The 15,246-nt window shown below is 63.9% G+C and overlaps 2 protein-coding genes across 2 annotated transcripts in view; both read left to right on the forward strand.

Moving 5' to 3' along the window:
• LOC137161243 (TLC domain-containing protein 4-like) lies at positions 1-10,250 on the forward strand. Its single transcript, XM_067560346.1, has 7 exons — positions 1-136; positions 4,497-4,667; positions 5,013-5,102; positions 5,633-5,721; positions 6,449-6,543; positions 9,355-9,428; positions 9,944-10,250. Exons 2-7 carry the CDS (start codon positions 4,513-4,515, stop codon positions 10,248-10,250), a joined length of 810 nt encoding a protein of 269 aa, XP_067416447.1. The 5' UTR covers positions 1-136; positions 4,497-4,512.
• Positions 9,367-15,246, forward strand: part of CNN1 (calponin 1) — a 26,019-nt gene continuing 20,139 nt past the window's right edge. The window contains exon 1 of the mRNA XM_067560458.1: positions 9,367-9,428. The gene's annotated coding sequence lies outside the window, so the exon portion shown is untranslated. The remainder of the gene's footprint in view (positions 9,429-15,246) is intronic.

Here is a 15,246-nt window from a genome sequence, read left to right on the forward strand (position 1 = left end):
GGCGGCTCCGGCTGGGTCTGGGGATGTGGCAGCTCCGCGGAGCCTCCGCCTGGGTGGCCGCGGGAGCTGGGAGCGCGGCGGGGGCCCCTGGGCTCGGAGCAGCGGCTCCCCACGGCCCAGGGCAGGAGTCTCCCAGGTGGGTGGATCGTGCAAGCCACGTGGGGGAGCCGGATCTGAGGTGGGGAGCTGAGCCCTGGGGGCGAGTGGGGGGGAGCCGGATCCATGGGGGGAGGGGCTGAGCCCTGGGGGCATGTGGGGGGGAGCTGGATCCATGGGAAGAAGAGATGGGGAACCAGATCTATGGGGGAGGGCTGTGCCCTGGGAGATGAATTGGGGGGGTCTGGATCCATGGGGGTGGCAGTCTGTGCCCTCGGGTAACGGGGGGGGAGGGGCTCTGTGCCCTGGGAGGGGGAGTCGGGGGCAGCTCTGGGTTCAGGGAATAGAACCCAGGAGTCCTAACTCCCCCCCCCCCCCCCCCCAAACACACACACAGACTCTACCCACCAGATCCTGTTCCCTTCCTGAATCTCCGAGGTTGCCTAGTGGGATGGAGAGGGGAAGCCATGTGGGGCCTGACTCCCTCGTGGCAGCCCCACATGCTCCTAAATTGGCATGGTGCGTTTGGGGGAGACTGGGCAAGCCCCCCTGAAATCAGGGCTCCTGTCACTCATCCCTGAGCCATGGGTGCTTCCCTTCAGCCCACAGCCAATGCTTCCATCCCGCGCATGCAGAAAGCCCTGGAGGGAGGGTTACCCCGGCCTGGCTGGCTGTTGAGCCCAGATGGAGTCAGTGGCTGGGGGGCAGGGAGATATAGGGAGAGTTATTTGCCCAATTTGCTTATTGACCTGCCAAAATCACTGATAATAATTAACCCCCTGCAGGGGGCTGGCTCACAGGAGGTGGCAGGAACTGGATTTTTGAATTGCATGTTTCTGCTCCAGCTCCCTGGCGTTGGTGTTTTGCAACCTTTAATTATGGAATGCGAGCGCCTCACCCACCCTGCAGGCCGGGCACCTCGGGTGCTTCCCCGCAGGTTGCCGACTTCCCTAGAATCCCCCCTCCATGCTGCGCTACTGGTAACCCACATTCCCCGTTCCCAGAGGGGGGGCTAGAACCCAGGAGTCCTGACTTCTCAGCCCCAACCCTGCTCTAACCCCTAGACCCCACTCCCCTCCCAGAGCTGGGCTAAAATCCAGGAGTCCTGACTCCCAGCCCCCATCCCACTCTAACCACTTAGGTGGCTTGATCCTATTTTTCCCTCTGTTAATTCCAGATTTTGAGCTAAATCACATGCTCAATCTGTGAGAGCCCCCCCTGCCCCCTTTGCAGCAGCATGGCACAGGAACTGAGGGAGCTGGTGCTGATGGCTAAACCCCACCTGGCCTGACCCAAGGGACAGCGGCCTTTGTCCCCGCACTGTCCCGCCGCGACCTGGCCTGGCTCACAGCTGCAATCCGCTTGGGAGGCATGGGGTGAGGGGGGGGGGGGGTTGCCCTGGCACTGAAAGCAGGAAGTGGCATCTCGATTTAACTTCAGAGCCCGTTTTCGTTATGTTGGCGCAGCCCCGAGGCTAGACACCCAGCAGCCGCTCTCAAGAGTGTCGGGGGAGAAGGCAGCTTGAGAGGGCGTCTGCGCCAGCCCCTCCAAACTGAGGCGGGACCCGGTAAAACCATCCTATCCCCAACAGAGCTTTGGCCAGCCTGCTCGTCAAAACTGCCAGCAACGGGGATCCCGCAGGCAGCCGCCTGGTTAGTCCCAGCCCCCCGTGGCTAATGCAATTGGCTCTAAATACAACTGTTCCTCATGGACTGCAGACCGGGCAGTCAGGCCCAAGGGTTGGAGCCACAAGTCAGGAGCTGAGCAGGGGCAACTGCAGCTGCAGGGAGTGCTACTGCTGGGCTTAAGAGCATGAGCCAGGACCCCCGTTGTGCTAGGTGCTGTACAAAACAGAACAAAGAGGCTGTCCCTGCCCCAAAGACCTTCCAGTCCCACCAGCGCTGATGTTGCTTCACTGCTCGGTGGGTCAGCGTGGGTGGGATCGGGGTGACAGTGTCAGACGAGAGATGGGTATGGCCGGGGCAGGCACGAGGGAACAGTGAGATGACACAGACGGGTTTGACGGGCAGCGGGCTCAGCTCTAGACTATCGTATTTTGTATGGTGCCCCTCACCGCGGTTTCTGGGCTGGAGGAGGAGGGAGGTGGGGGGTTAGTGTAATCTGGGCCGTGTACATCTGTGGATGATGCTAGAGGTTTCCACTTTGGTCATGGAGGCCAGGGCAGCCCCCCCCTCCCCCCCCTCCCGGTGCACCATAGCAAGCCATAGCACTAATCAGCCGTGGTGCCCTCTGCGCAAAGGCACCCAGCACCTAGCTCCAGACAGACCCGGAGACCTCGCCCACACCAGACCCCTTTCCTTCCCCACGCGCAGGGAGCCAGCAGTCGGTGCGGGGACCCCGGAGCGCTGCCTGCCCTCCCCACGCACAGGTCTCTGGATGGGCTCAGCTTCAGCTGGGACTGCTGGGCCCTACCCCATGGAGCTGGGGGCTCCGGGCCCCACTGGAGGGGCTCCCCCATGCCCAGAGCGAAGGGGTGGGAGAAAAGAGCAGGAGCTCTGTATTTTAATAAGCAGGATCTGCCATTGCACCACCACTCTGCCAGCGCCCCTCAATCCCAACCCGTAGCCCCCTGCTACCCCAGTCCTGGGCTCCCCCCCAGCTCTGCCGTTGCCCCTCAGTTCCAGTTGCAAACCCTTCCCTTCCTGCCGCTTCAGGCCAGGCGCTGACGTGGATGATCCCCAGGGCTCAGTGAATGTTGACTAAGGTTCACCAGTTTGCAACGTCGCAGCCTGTTTGGTTTCTGATCATGACCCGCTGGCTGAGAGAGGTCACCTGCCCTGAAACATCCCCCACGCCACAGGGTCATCTGCCCTGAACCTCTTCCCTGGCCCGCAGGGAAATCTGGGGTTCCAGCAGAACACATCTTGGGCAAATATTGAATGAAGTGCAGAGGTTAGTTTAGAGAGGAAGATCAATATACAAATCCTTAATTGCAGTCAGCAGGGGCGTCTGGGCAAAGATCTCTGCCAGGCTGTCAGGACTGCCACGTTGCCAGCACCTGCAATATCCAGGCTTGGGTTTAAAGCTCCAGCCTCAGGCATTGTGGGCTGGGACACCAGGAGCATCTCAGCTTTTGCTCATGAACAAAAGGACCCCGTTCCCCTCCCAGGGCTGGGGAGAGAACCCTGGAGTCCTAGGTCCCAGCCCCCCTGCTCTAATCCCTAGACCCTGCCCCCCAGCAGGGCTGGGGATATAACCTAGAAATCCTGGCTCCTAGCCCTCTGTTCTAACCACTGCACCCCACTGCCAGAGCTGGGGCTCAAACCCAGGAATCCGGGCTCCCAGCCCCCCTGCTCTTCCCATTCAGCAACGCTCCCTCCCTTTAGCAGGCCTATGGCATCCTGCCTCTCTCCCGAAAGCTGATCCTGCTGGGACCCGGAGCCTAGACAGTGTCCGTCAGGAGAACAAGCCCTGGTCCCATGAAGGGTTCGATTTCTTAGCTCCTGGAAGGGAAAGAGGCAGAGGGAGCCTCATAGAGCAGGGGGCTGGGAGCCAGGGCTCCTGGGTTCTGTCCCAGTGTGTGGGGCAGGGATTCAGTTTCCCGAGGAATCTCGCTGAACCCTTGATCTCTGTAGTCAGCTCCCACGGGTTGGTTTGGGACTGGGCAGTGGAGTCTAGTGGTTAGAGCAGGGGGCTGGCCCACCCTTGGATCCTTTTCCAAACAGCCCCTCTTTCCTCCCCAGCTCAGCAACTACTGCGACCCCAGCTGGCACTGCCCAGGGGGCATGGCCCCCTCCCCATCCCCCACTTTTCAGCCCGATCCCCATCTCAGCTCCAGAAAGCGGGGCATGTACTGGGTGGCTGCTGGCGTTCCCCCTTCTCCGCCGGTCTTGGCATGCTTGTGCTGTGCGCTGCCCATTCCCTTGGCAGCGGGGCTGGGGGCCAGCTGGGCAGCAGCCACTGACAGCCCTGGCCACATCCCCCACTTTGGGCTGCCCCACGCGGCGCTTGCGGTGGGGGAAGGGAACAGGCTGGGCACCGGTCCGTGCTTCCGGTGCTCTGAGAACTGGGGGGGGACAGGAAACCAGAGAGAATTAAATACCCAAATGCTCTTCCCTCTGGAGGGGACTGTGACGCAGAATTATCGCTGGGGTAGCAGGAGACTGCAGGTCGGGGCTGAGGAGCGTTGGCGAAGGACTATGGAGGGGTGTGTACTGCTGTCCTTCGCTGGCTGGAACGAGAACAGCTTTGCTGTGTGTCCTATGCCCTATAGTGCTAGCAAGAAATGGCAATTCTCTTGCTCAGGAGTGGGGGGCTGGTGCTTCTGGAGCAGGAAGCTCCAGCTCCGACCCCTGTGGGGCCCGTGTGGTTGAAAGTAGCCGGGCTGCAGCCCGTGAGGACGGCCGGATGGCCACGCTAACAACCCCCCACCTTTGCAGGTGCCCCTGAGCTGCCATGGAGGAATCCACGCGCCTGGGTTACTGCATCATGGCCAGCAGCTTCGTGGCCTTCCAGTTCCTGTTCTCGGCCGTCAGCCCCCAGCTCTCGCCGTTGCTCAGTCGCCATTACTGCAGCCTGCCCGCTGTCAAGAAGAACGAGTGGGACTCCAGGTACCACCGTCCTCGGGGGCCGGAGGGGAACGGGGCAGACCCCGGGAGTCCTGGCAGCCCGCTCCCCTGCTCTAACCGCTAGGCCCCAGCCCCCCAGCGAGAGCCGGCCGGGGGCTAAGCCGGCCGGACATTCCCGGGGGGCTCAGCCTGAGAACATCCCGGCGCATGAGGCGTCTTACGGGCTGAAAGGAGCCATTGTCAAAGCATGGGGGCTGGGCACTTGGCATGACTTGTGGGGCCAGAGGGCCGTGGGGGAATGGGAGGGGGGGTGCAGGGGCTGAGCTGTGTGCACTACCTCCGGGGGAGGCCATGGGGGGGCTGATCCCTCTGCGTGTCCCCCCCCAGGTGCGTCTCCACCCTGCACGCACTCGTTGTCGGGCTCTTCTGCGTCTACATCCTGCTCTTCGACGGAGCCGTTAACGCCAACCCCATCTGGTGAGCTCTGCCGGTGCCCCTCACCCTCGACCTGCAGCCCTCTCCGAGCCCAGCCCTGGGCTCCCCCTGCACAGAGCCCCGTAGCTCTGAGTTTGGGGGGTGGGTGGGTCAGATTGTCCCTTTCCCAAGCCCCGGCTCTCGCAGCTGGTTGGAAGGTGCCAGCCCTGAGCCTGGGGCGGGGGAAGAGGGAAGAGGATCCCGTGGGCAGGGGGGATAAAAGGGTGTTTTGTGCCTGGGAAGAATGGCCCCCTTGTTCCCCGGCTGCCAGGAGCCAGAGCCGCCCGTGCAGCTGGCACTGGCTGAGCAGGGGGGGCTGCGTGGCACGGAGCCACTTGCATTGGGGAGCGGAGCCAAGGGGCTGGCATGGTGCCCAGACATGTGGGTTGCATGGGGGAAACGGGGGCCCAGGCATGGGGGAGAGCTAGCGCCCGACGGGGGAGGGGGGATTGGTCCCATGATCACCCCCCCTGCCTGTGCTCATGCTCCACCTCCCCCCCCACATATTCCCCCTGCCCCCCGTCCCGTGCCAGCCGTTCATCTTCTGACTCCTTGTGCTTCCAGGGGGACCCTCACCTGGTGAAACTCAACGTGGCCATCACCTGTGGCTACCTGCTCTACGGTAAATGCTGGGGGCACCGTGCTGCCTCTGCTGGCCAATCTGGGGACTGCGCCCCCTGCCCGGGAGGGAGCAATCAGGAGTGGGGCCCCAAAACAGATTTCAGACACAACATTATCTGCCCCCTAAAAGACTGGGGAAACTTTGTACACTGTTGATGGCTTCTTCCTTCAAGACTGAAAGGAGCCGCTGGGGCCGTGGGTTTGGGGCGCTGCCCAGCGGGTCCAGGATGTGGGGCTGAAGCAAGGATCGGGGAAGGGGGCCGCTGGGGGTGGTGAGATCAGTGGGTCTGAAACCCCCGCCCCCGGGGGAGCCGTTTGTCCTTCCCCCAAGCCGAAGATCCCAGGAAAGGGATGGAAGGTCCAGGAGAAATCTGGGCGCCCAGCCCGGGGTGAAGGCCTCCTGGCAGGGAGTGGTTTTTAGGGGGCCCCTAAAGGGCGCTCTAGGAATCGGGGCCCGTACGGGGTCTAGCAGCTCCAAGAGAGGAGGGGTGGGAGAAGTCGGGTGAGCGGGAGGGTGGATGTGGGGAGAGCGGTTGGGGTGGGCTTGGGGGGTGTGGCTGTGGGGGGCGTGTGTGTGTGTTGTAGGGCCCGTGTGTGTGTTTGTGCATTTCCCCACTGCGCAGTCTGACACAGCACCCTCCCCTGGCACATTGGCCTGTCCCCCCTCCATTGTGTCCCCCCTCTGCTCCCCCCCTAAAGCCCCCTCTCTGTGTGTGGTTAAATTCCAGATTTGCTGCTGCTCCTGCGCTACTGGAAGACGCTGGGCGACTCCCTTTTCGTTTGCCACCACTTGGTGGCGCTCTACGCCTACGGATACGTGCTGGTCAGTGCCAGGCCCCGGCCGGCCGCTGTGGGGCAGGTTCTCTCCCATTCCAGCCCCCCAGATCTCTGCCTCTCTCTGTGCATCCTCCGCACCCCGCGGCCCTGCTCAGATTTTCCTTTCCCCCCCCCCCCCCCCCCCCCCCGAGGGCAGCGGCTGGCTCCAAATGCAGCTTCGGGACAGAACAACCCCTCCCTTTAATCCCCCCAATTCCTGCTCCGATTTCATCCCCCGAACCCGGGGCCTTGCTGGAGGGTGGAACTGACTCGCCGGGTGACATCCCCCCACCCCAGGCCCGGCGGGACGGAAACGCAGCCAGAACAAATGAATTAAAAGGGTTTCTTTGCCCCTGCCTCTGGTGCCGGCCCCTCTCCGAGCCGGGCGGCTGGGCTGGGATTGGGGGTAAAGGACTGGGATTCAAGAGAGCTGGGTTCGAGTAGGACTGGCTGCTGCTGGAGACAGGATACCAGGGTAGAGGGGCCCGTTATCTGTTCTGGAGTGGGGGGGGGCGGATAATCTCAGAGGGTTTAACACCAGGAGGCTCCCTTCGAGAATTTCACCCATTTCCCTGCTGCCAGAGCCCCATAACTCATGTCACAATTTCTACAGCCCCACCCCCCTTGATCCCAGCAGCCTCCCTTTCTCCGTGGGGCCTGCGCTGGTCTGGCAGGAACTCAGGGCGTCTCTTGCAAACTTCAGCCTGGCTGAGACATGGGGGTGGCTTAAGAAGGACGCGGCCAACATAACAAATCCCCCGGCCGTGGGGTCACCTGCACAGGAAATTGTCTCAGGCATTGAGCGTGTCCCCTTCAGATCAACCCCGCCAGGCGCTGAACGCCCCGATTGCACACTGCTCAGGGGGGGCACCATGGGACAGACTGAGAGGGCTGGACCAGGGAGGAAGGATGATCCAGTGGTTAGGGCCCTGACCTACAACTTGGGAGACCTGCTCTGCCACAGACTGTCTGCATGACCTTGGGCCAGTCACCTAGCTGCTCAGTGCCTCAGTTTCCCCCTCTGTACAATGGGGCTAATAGCCCTGCCCCACAGGGGCATTGTGGGGCTCAGTACACTAAAGCTGGTGAGGTGCCCAGATGCCGTGGGGCTGGGGGACAAAGCACAAACCCGCACACTGCGGCTGCAGGGCTGTGCTGGGGGATGACAAGTGGCCCTTTCCCACCACCCCAGGTGGCTTCTCTGGGGGTCCAGCAACTCTCCATGTGCAAGCAGTGAGGGGGGGCAGTTTGCCTGTACAGTCCCAGCTGCTCATTAGCACCAAAGCTCCCTGTACTGAGAAGGAGGCAGAGCAGCCGAGATCTGGGGCACGCCTGGGTCCTGGACTGGGTTTGGTTCCACATGGCCTGAAAAGCCCCCTAAGGCAGGTCAGTTACCTGGTATTAGGAGTATTACGGTATGGCCTAGGCACCCCGTTGTGCTGGGTGCTATATGTTGTGTATTACGGTAATCGCTAGAAGACTGTCTTGGGCCAGGACCTGATTGTGCTAGGTGCTGTACGTTATTTCTTAGATGTATTACAGCAGCACCTGGGAGCCCCGGTCATGGCTGGGACCCGGTCGTGCTGGGCACTTCACAGACACAGAACAAAAATTCCCCTTACCCTGGGAATCTCTGAGATCCCTCAGTCCTGACCGCAGCCCCCCTGGCTCCGCCAGGCGCTGGCACCCGCTGCCCCCAGGGAAGGGGAGAGACCCCTGGACGGGCAATGGTCGGAGACTCTCACGGCCCTTCCGCCAGTTGGCTCAGCGCGAACTTTGGCTGAGCCTCTCCCAGCGCGGCCAGCCCCCAACATTCACAAATGGGGGGGGGGGGCTCAAAATGGCTTTGAAATCAGGACTTGAAACAAACGTGGGGTTCGCCTTATTAACCCTCGGGAGAGCAGCCGGGAGCCCCTCCTGCTGGGAGCTTTATCCGCCCTCGGAGAGACGCTCTTGGAAGCTTTTCTCGCCCGCCCCGAGGGCCAGGAAGCTGCTTTGTCTTTGCGGGGAGGGTGGGATCCCCTGGGACTCTGGGGCTGGGACCAGACTGGCAGCTGGGGCGTCAGTTCAGAAAAAGGGGTCACTGGGAGGCAGAGCTGTCAGCGTAGAGAACATAGAGGGCGGTATTCCAGCCTGCTGAGTCTCGGGGGAGAGGGGGGTCATATATACCTATGAAAAGTCAGGGGGGAGGGCGAACCAAAGGGTGGGGGGCAAATGATGCCCCTGCTTGGCGGCACTGTGAGGATGGGCCAGGCTCCCTGTGACCCGGGCTAGTCACTCACGCCGTGTTTTCACCTGGCTCAGTCTCCCCCGTTCATTTGTTCTGGGGCTTTTGGGTATCAAGGGTGGGGGGAGGCAAACGGCCCCCCCAGAACTTAGCCAGCGGGAGAGTCAGGCCCCAGCCCCGGCTGGCATCTCTCTCCCCGATCGGCCCCTGCGCTGTGCCCAGGCCATGGGAACATGTGAACATCTCATTTGTGACCCGGGCCACAACTCACCCTCCCTGGCATGACGCGGGTACTGCCCTCTCCGTGGGATCTGTCACCCCACAGCCCAGACGCAGCCCCACAGCGGCTTCGGGGTCGCGGGGGGACACCCAGAAGGAGCCTGCCCTAAATATTTGAACAGGGCTTTGAACGGGATGGAGCAGGTCGGGAACGAGCCATCGGCAGAGCCGGGGCCGGGATAGCAGGGGGCAGCGGGTCGGGACTGAGGGGCACCGGCAGGGCTGGGGTGGTTCTCGAGCGGGATCCTTCCTTTCTCTCCTCCCCCCACAAGCCCTGTGGGGCAGGGGACTAACGGCCTCTCTCTCCCCCAGAGCCGAGGGGTGCTGGCCTATTTCGCCAACTTCCGCCTCCTCTCCGAGCTCTCCACGCCATTCGTCAATCTGAGGTGAGTCGGGGGGGGGGGAGGAACCCTGAGTGGGGGGTCTCGAGTTCGAACTCTCCCAAGGCGCTGGCTGGAGGACGGGGCTGGTGCTGCTCCCCCAGAGGATGTGGGGATGCAGATGAGGGTGGGACTGAAGGCACTCCACCAGGGCAGTGGTCTGCCCCATGCCCCCCCAGCCATGGGGCTGGCAGACGCAGCTGCACAGGGTTCCCCTTCTCCCCCTTCCCCTTGAGCAACGGGGACAGTAATAGGGGGCTGCCAGTTCTTACCCCAGCAGCCAGGATGTCTCAGGGCGGGGGACAGCGGCACTCTCCCCTGCCAGCCCCACACAGGGACCCTCGCTCCGTGGGGCTGGGAGTTAACACCCCTTTGAGTTGCATCAGGGCAGCTTCCCGGCTGCACGCTGGCCTCAAGCTCTCGGCAGACTCAGGTTTCATGAGCCCGCTGATGCGATCATGTGACTCCTGGGCGTGGGCGGAGCCTGTGAAAAGTGACCTCGCCCCTTTCTCGTGGCCCAGGTGGTTCTTTGACGCCGTGGGGCAGCCCCGCTCCTCCTGGTTCGTCCTGGCCAACGGCCTGGCCATGACCGTGGTCTTCTTCCTGGTGCGCATCGCCGTCATCCCCAGCTACTACGCCCGCGTGCTGGCCTGGTACGGCACGCCCGAGTACGCCCGCCTGGGGCTGGCCGTGCAGGTGGCCTGGATTGTGCCCAGCCTGGCCCTGGAGGTCCTCAACCTGATCTGGATGTACAAGATCATCCGGGGCTTCTACCGGGCCTTCTGCCGGCCCCGGGAGCGCAAAGCGGCCTGCAGCCACGGTGACTGAGAGGGAGCCGGACTTCCCCGGGGAGGGGGACGTGGCTGGGGGGACCTCCAAGGTCTTGGCAGAGGTAGAAGATCCACTCCAGTTCCCATCAGAGCCAGCAGCGATAGAAAGACCCTGGGCTGGCATGTGCCCCGGGCACCCAGGAAATACATGGGGCTGCAGCGACCTGGGCCGAGCTGCCGGGAGCAGGGGAGTTTGCTGAGGAGCTGGGAGGGCACATGGGTCCCGGCAGGGGCATCTCTGCCCCGGGTCAGGACCCAGACCCCAGCCTTGCACAAGCCAAACGTGTTCCTCACCCCCCTGGGCTGGGGCCCCAAAGATCTGGGCTCTGGTCCCTGCTCAGCTACAGGCTCCCTAGCGAGTTGTGGGGCCTCTGTGCCTCAGTTTCCCTGTCCGTTCAAGGGGGACAACGCCCCTTCATGTGTGCCTTCTCCAGCTTGGCAGCTCTTTGGGCAAGGCCTGTCCCTTACTCTGTCTGCAGCGCCCAGCACGGCTGGGGGGGCCCTGATCTTGGCTGGGCCCTGGCAGCACCTGGCACGGTCGCGGGCGGGGGCCTTATCTCCGCCGTGGCCTCCAGGCATTTCCATGCTGTCAGTGACACTAGAAGTGCCCTCCCTCAGCAGGTCTCGCTGTGGCCGGCTCCGAGATCGGATTTTCCTGCCGATTTCCAGGGCTGAATCTCAAACGTCTTCCTTTTTCCATCTGTTGTGTCATGACCGACAGCAAGGAATTAACAGCCCAACCCACACACACCCGGGCAGGTGCAGGCAGGTTCCCAACTCAGACCCCCCGCTCTGGGCCAGGGGACGAGCGCCCGGCTCGCTGCCTGTCCCGGAACCCAGCTCGGCCCCGACTTCTCTGGCCAGGTCCTCAGCCAGCATCTGCCTCCAGGGTCCATCTGTCAGGGGAGGGGCGGGTGGGACTCTCAGCGGCTGAGTCTGGGGCCAGGCCACCGGGCTGGGCCTCCGGACACCTGGGCTCTATCCCCAGCTCTCCCACTGGCCGGCAGGGTGACTCTGAACAAGTCACGGCCCGTTCTGTGCCTCGGTTTCCCCTCTCGTCCATTGTCTGTTTAGACTGGGAGCTCGTTAGGGCAGGGGCTGGGTCTCATTATAGGTCTGGGCTGCACCTGAGATCTTGGGTGGGGTCTGCCTCAAGTGCACTCGACCCCATGGACAGAGCTGCCCTGACCTCAAACCTGCCTTGCCGGGCCCTGTGCCGGGGGATTCTCCAGCCCGTTCTCCGGAGGGGGAGCAGAGTGTCCACCAGCCTCAGAATCCACTGCCCGGGGCCCTGCCCGGTGCCCACTCTTGCCTGGCATCGGCCCGCACCCCGCACAGCCGCGCAAAGGCTTCTGAGGCCCCCCTCAGGGCGCCCCCAGTTTGCACAGCAGGAGAAGGGGGTGGATAAGCGGCCGGCCCGTGACTGAGCTGCAGGGACCCGGCTTTGCCGGCCCGGTGAGTTCACGCGCTCCGTGGCACCGCGGTCGCTGGTTCCAACGGGCGAATCCTCCTGGCTGCGGCTGCATCTTTCCTGCCCCCGTCCCCGGCGTACCTGGCGTTTGATTTCTACCAGGCGCAGGCTCCCCGGCATCCGCTGGCCGGCAGGTTTTTAAAACAATAAACATTTTAGTTTATTACGCGGGGCCGTCCCGCCCCCATTGCTCAGGTTTGCGCGCAGCGAGAGTTGGCTCCGGGTGTGTTTTCGGAGGTGTTGTGTATCTGTGTGTGTATTGTGTACATGGGGGGGCAGACAGCTCCTTGACTTGCTGAACAAGTGTTTCATTAAGACAAGGGTGGAGACCACCCTGGGGGGAGGGGGCGAGTTGGTGTGTGAACGGCTGCGTGTTCGGGGAGGGGCGGGAGTGTGTACAGACTGCATGAGGGGGTGTCGGGGTCCGGGGGGGGGGGTACATCGGGGCTGTGCACACGTTGGGCTTGCATGTGGGTGTATTGCAACTGGGAAAATAACCCAGGAATCCTGACTGCCAGGACCCACCCCCGCTGTAACCACTAGACCCCACTCCCCCCCTTCGCTGCCCAGACAGCCCTCCTCAGACAGAGATGGGGTTAGGGGAGACAGTTTCCCGGACAGGAGACAAGGGAGTGTGTTGGTAAAATGGCAGGTGATGCACTCCCTCCCCCCCCCTCCCCGGCCCCGATGAAACAAGCATTAACTTGGGCAGCAGCTGGGGGGGGCCATTGTGCGTGTGGCTGTGAGATCCGCGGGCCAAGGGGCCGACGATACATCTGGAGCGAACCCCGGGAACTTGTTTCTCACCCGCCAGGGCCGGTGGGACTCCCTGCCACATGATGTACAAGACCAGGCGGCCAGGCCACGCTGAGAAGAGGCTGGGGCATTTTGGGAGAGGCCCCTCCTCCCCCCGTGCTGGGGGAGGGAAACGCGAGAGAGCCCAGACGAGGGGAGCTGGGGGGAAGCCTCCATCACTGCGGCGAGTCTCACACCTTCCTCTGTAGTAGCTGGTGCCAGCCCTGGGCTTCCTGGGATCCTACCCAGATGTCCTAGCGCGTCGGGCGCTGCAGCTGGCACCCCAGCCCCACGGCCGGTGCCCCCTACACCTGCTGCCCGTCGGTAGCTGTTGAGCAGTGGGTGCCCAGAGGAGCCTGGAAACCTGGGCGCCCCCCAGGGGCTGGGAGAGCTCCAAGGTTCCCCTCTATCCCCAGGGGCTCCCCGGCCGGTGATTTCACACCCCCGCTCGTTCCCCCCGGCTGCTGCATGGCTGGAGCGTTAGTCGAGGGAGCTGTGGCCACCCCGGGTGGGGGGCAGGATCCTGGCATATCTGCCAGGCCCCCAAGCGGGACCCCCCGTTCCCAGGGGCTCCCTGTTTGCCGAGCCGTGGGCGGGGAGGCCGCCAGGCAGCTATAAATGGAAATGCTCATTGTGTGCGATGGGGGGTGGGCTGGGGGGGGGGTGCCCGGCCTGAGTCAGCCACTGCACATCCCAGCCTCACGTCATCAGTCAAAATTAGAGGCCCGCCAGGTCCCTCCAGCATCCCAGCCCCTGGGGCCGTGAGCTCAGGGCTGAGTCAGCCTCGGCCCTTAACCCTGCGCTTGCTGGGGCCTGCGCACACACGTGTGCAACACGCACAGCCTGGCGGTGCTGGGCTGGCCGGATCCAGCCTGCCGGGGGGTGTGGAGGCCGCAAGCTTGCCCCCCCGCCCTTGTGCATCTCCCTCTGCCGGGGGGGGGGGGCACATTGTGTGCATGGGGGGGCTCACCCCGCTGGGGTCCCCCCTGGGACACAGAGTCTGCACCCCCAGTGCTGCCGCCAGCACCCAGGTACAATGAAACCTGGCAAGGAGGGTGCTCGGGGAGGCCCCACCCCATCGCATGGCCACACCCCTGGGGGTGCCCCTGCCATCCCTCCACTGACCCCCGGGGGTCTCTCCGGGGGGGGGGGGGGAACAGGGCCGGGCCCCGGGGTGAGCATCCAGCACGGCAGGAACCACGGCGAGCCACGTCCCAGCCAGAGCCCCAGGGGTGCCATGGCTTGCCCCGGAGCAGCAGCTGATGCTGGAGACTGGGCCACACAGAGCCCGGCCTGGGCATCATGGCCATTCCCACACTCCTCCCGGACACCCCGGGCCGCGCAGCTCCAGTCCACCTTCCTCGCCACATGGCCCTGGCAGCGTGGCAGGCTCCCCCTGGCCGGGGCCTTCCCACCCCTGGCCGGGGCCCCCCCTCTGCCTGCCGGGCCCACCTGGCCTCTGCTGGGATCATTATTAGTGCTGGGGGGCAGCGTGGGGTGGGGGGGTGCCAGGAATAATTATCGGCCAGTGACCCCTGCTCTTGGAACTTCTGCCCGTCGAGCGACAGCAGCGCAGCGCTGTTAGCCCCATGTCACAGATGGGGAAACCAAGGCACAGAGCGGGGTGCTGCCTTACCCAGGCCAGCGGCAGAGGCGGGGACAGGACCAGCTTTCACTCCAGGGCTCCGGCCGCTAGGCCGCGCTGCCCAGCTTGTAACCCGCTCAGAGTCTAACCGACTGGCCCGTGTGAGGTGGGGGTTGCCGGGGGGGGGGGGGAGTTGCCTTCCTCTGTGCCATGGGGTGTGGGTCAAGTGGGCATCTCTCTCCTCATCAATTCCCTGCCACTGTGGGGGCCACAGGCATTGGCAGCCCCTGGGTCCCCTGATCCCCACCTCCCCCACCCCCACCCACTCCAGACCCTACTTCAGGGGCGGCTCCCTGAGCCCCATTTGTTTCCTGGGCTTCCAGCTGCGTCTCAGCCTTTTGCCGGGGCCTGGCTGCCCCAGGCCGTCCCCGGACCCCAATTTCACCAGCCCCCTTCGGCCGCTGATTTCAGGCCAGGCGCGGCTGATTGAACAGGCCGGCTACCTCCGGGTCCCCTGTCCCAGGCTGGGCCTGGAACGGGCCCTGCGGCTTAAACGCTGGGAAATCTCTGAGCCAGGACTCCTGCGTTCAATCCCCGGCTGTGCCCACGGCTGCGGCCGGGACACTGGCAGGCTCCGGCCTTTGCGCTCGCTCCCGGGGTCGCTTCAGGCTAGCGGCAGCGAGCCCTCGGCGCACTTGCTGCTCCGGGGCGGCACGCAGCCGGGGGGGGGAGGCGGTGTATGCCTCGTATGTGTCGTGGGAGGGACGGCGGGTCCCGGCCCAGTTGTGCCATGTGCTGACCTGCGCAGGTGGGAGGCGGACACACGGCCTGTCCGTGCTGGGCGGGAGGGAAGGCTGGGGCTCCTGCACTAGGTGAGGTGTGGGGGGGGGGGGATATGACCCATAAGTGCTGTGTTTGGGGGGCACACGGCCCATGGGTGCTGTATTTGGGGGGACATGGCTCATGGATGATGTGTAGGGGAGGGAACGTGTCCCATGGGTGCTGTGTTTGGGGGATATGGCCTGTGGGTGCTGTGTGGAGCGGGACGTAGTCCAGGAGTGCTGTGTTCTGGGGGGACGTGGCCCGTGGGTGCTGTGTTGCGGGGGATGTGGCCCGGGGCGCTGTGTTTTGGGGGGACGTGGC

Source organism: Emydura macquarii, unplaced genomic scaffold (assembly GCF_026122565.2).
Source record: "Emydura macquarii macquarii isolate MOO-44397 ecotype Brisbane River unplaced genomic scaffold, CSIRO-AGI_Emac_v2 contig_2292, whole genome shotgun sequence".
Taxonomy (NCBI): domain Eukaryota; kingdom Metazoa; phylum Chordata; order Testudines; family Chelidae; genus Emydura; species Emydura macquarii.

What these genes read in the sequence shown, in the direction of transcription:
- LOC137161243 (XM_067560346.1), top strand. Translation starts at nt 4,513, where the DNA reads ATGGAGGAATCCACGCGCCTGGGTTACTGCATCATGGCCAGCAGCTTC. An exon ending in AAGAACGAGTGGGACTCCAG is followed by an intron (nt 4,668 to 5,012) that starts GTACCACCGTCC and finishes GTCCCCCCCCAG; the next exon opens with GTGCGTCTCCACCCTGCACG. An exon ending in GTTAACGCCAACCCCATCTG is followed by an intron (nt 5,103 to 5,632) that starts GTGAGCTCTGCC and finishes GTCCCGTGCCAG; the next exon opens with CCGTTCATCTTCTGACTCCT.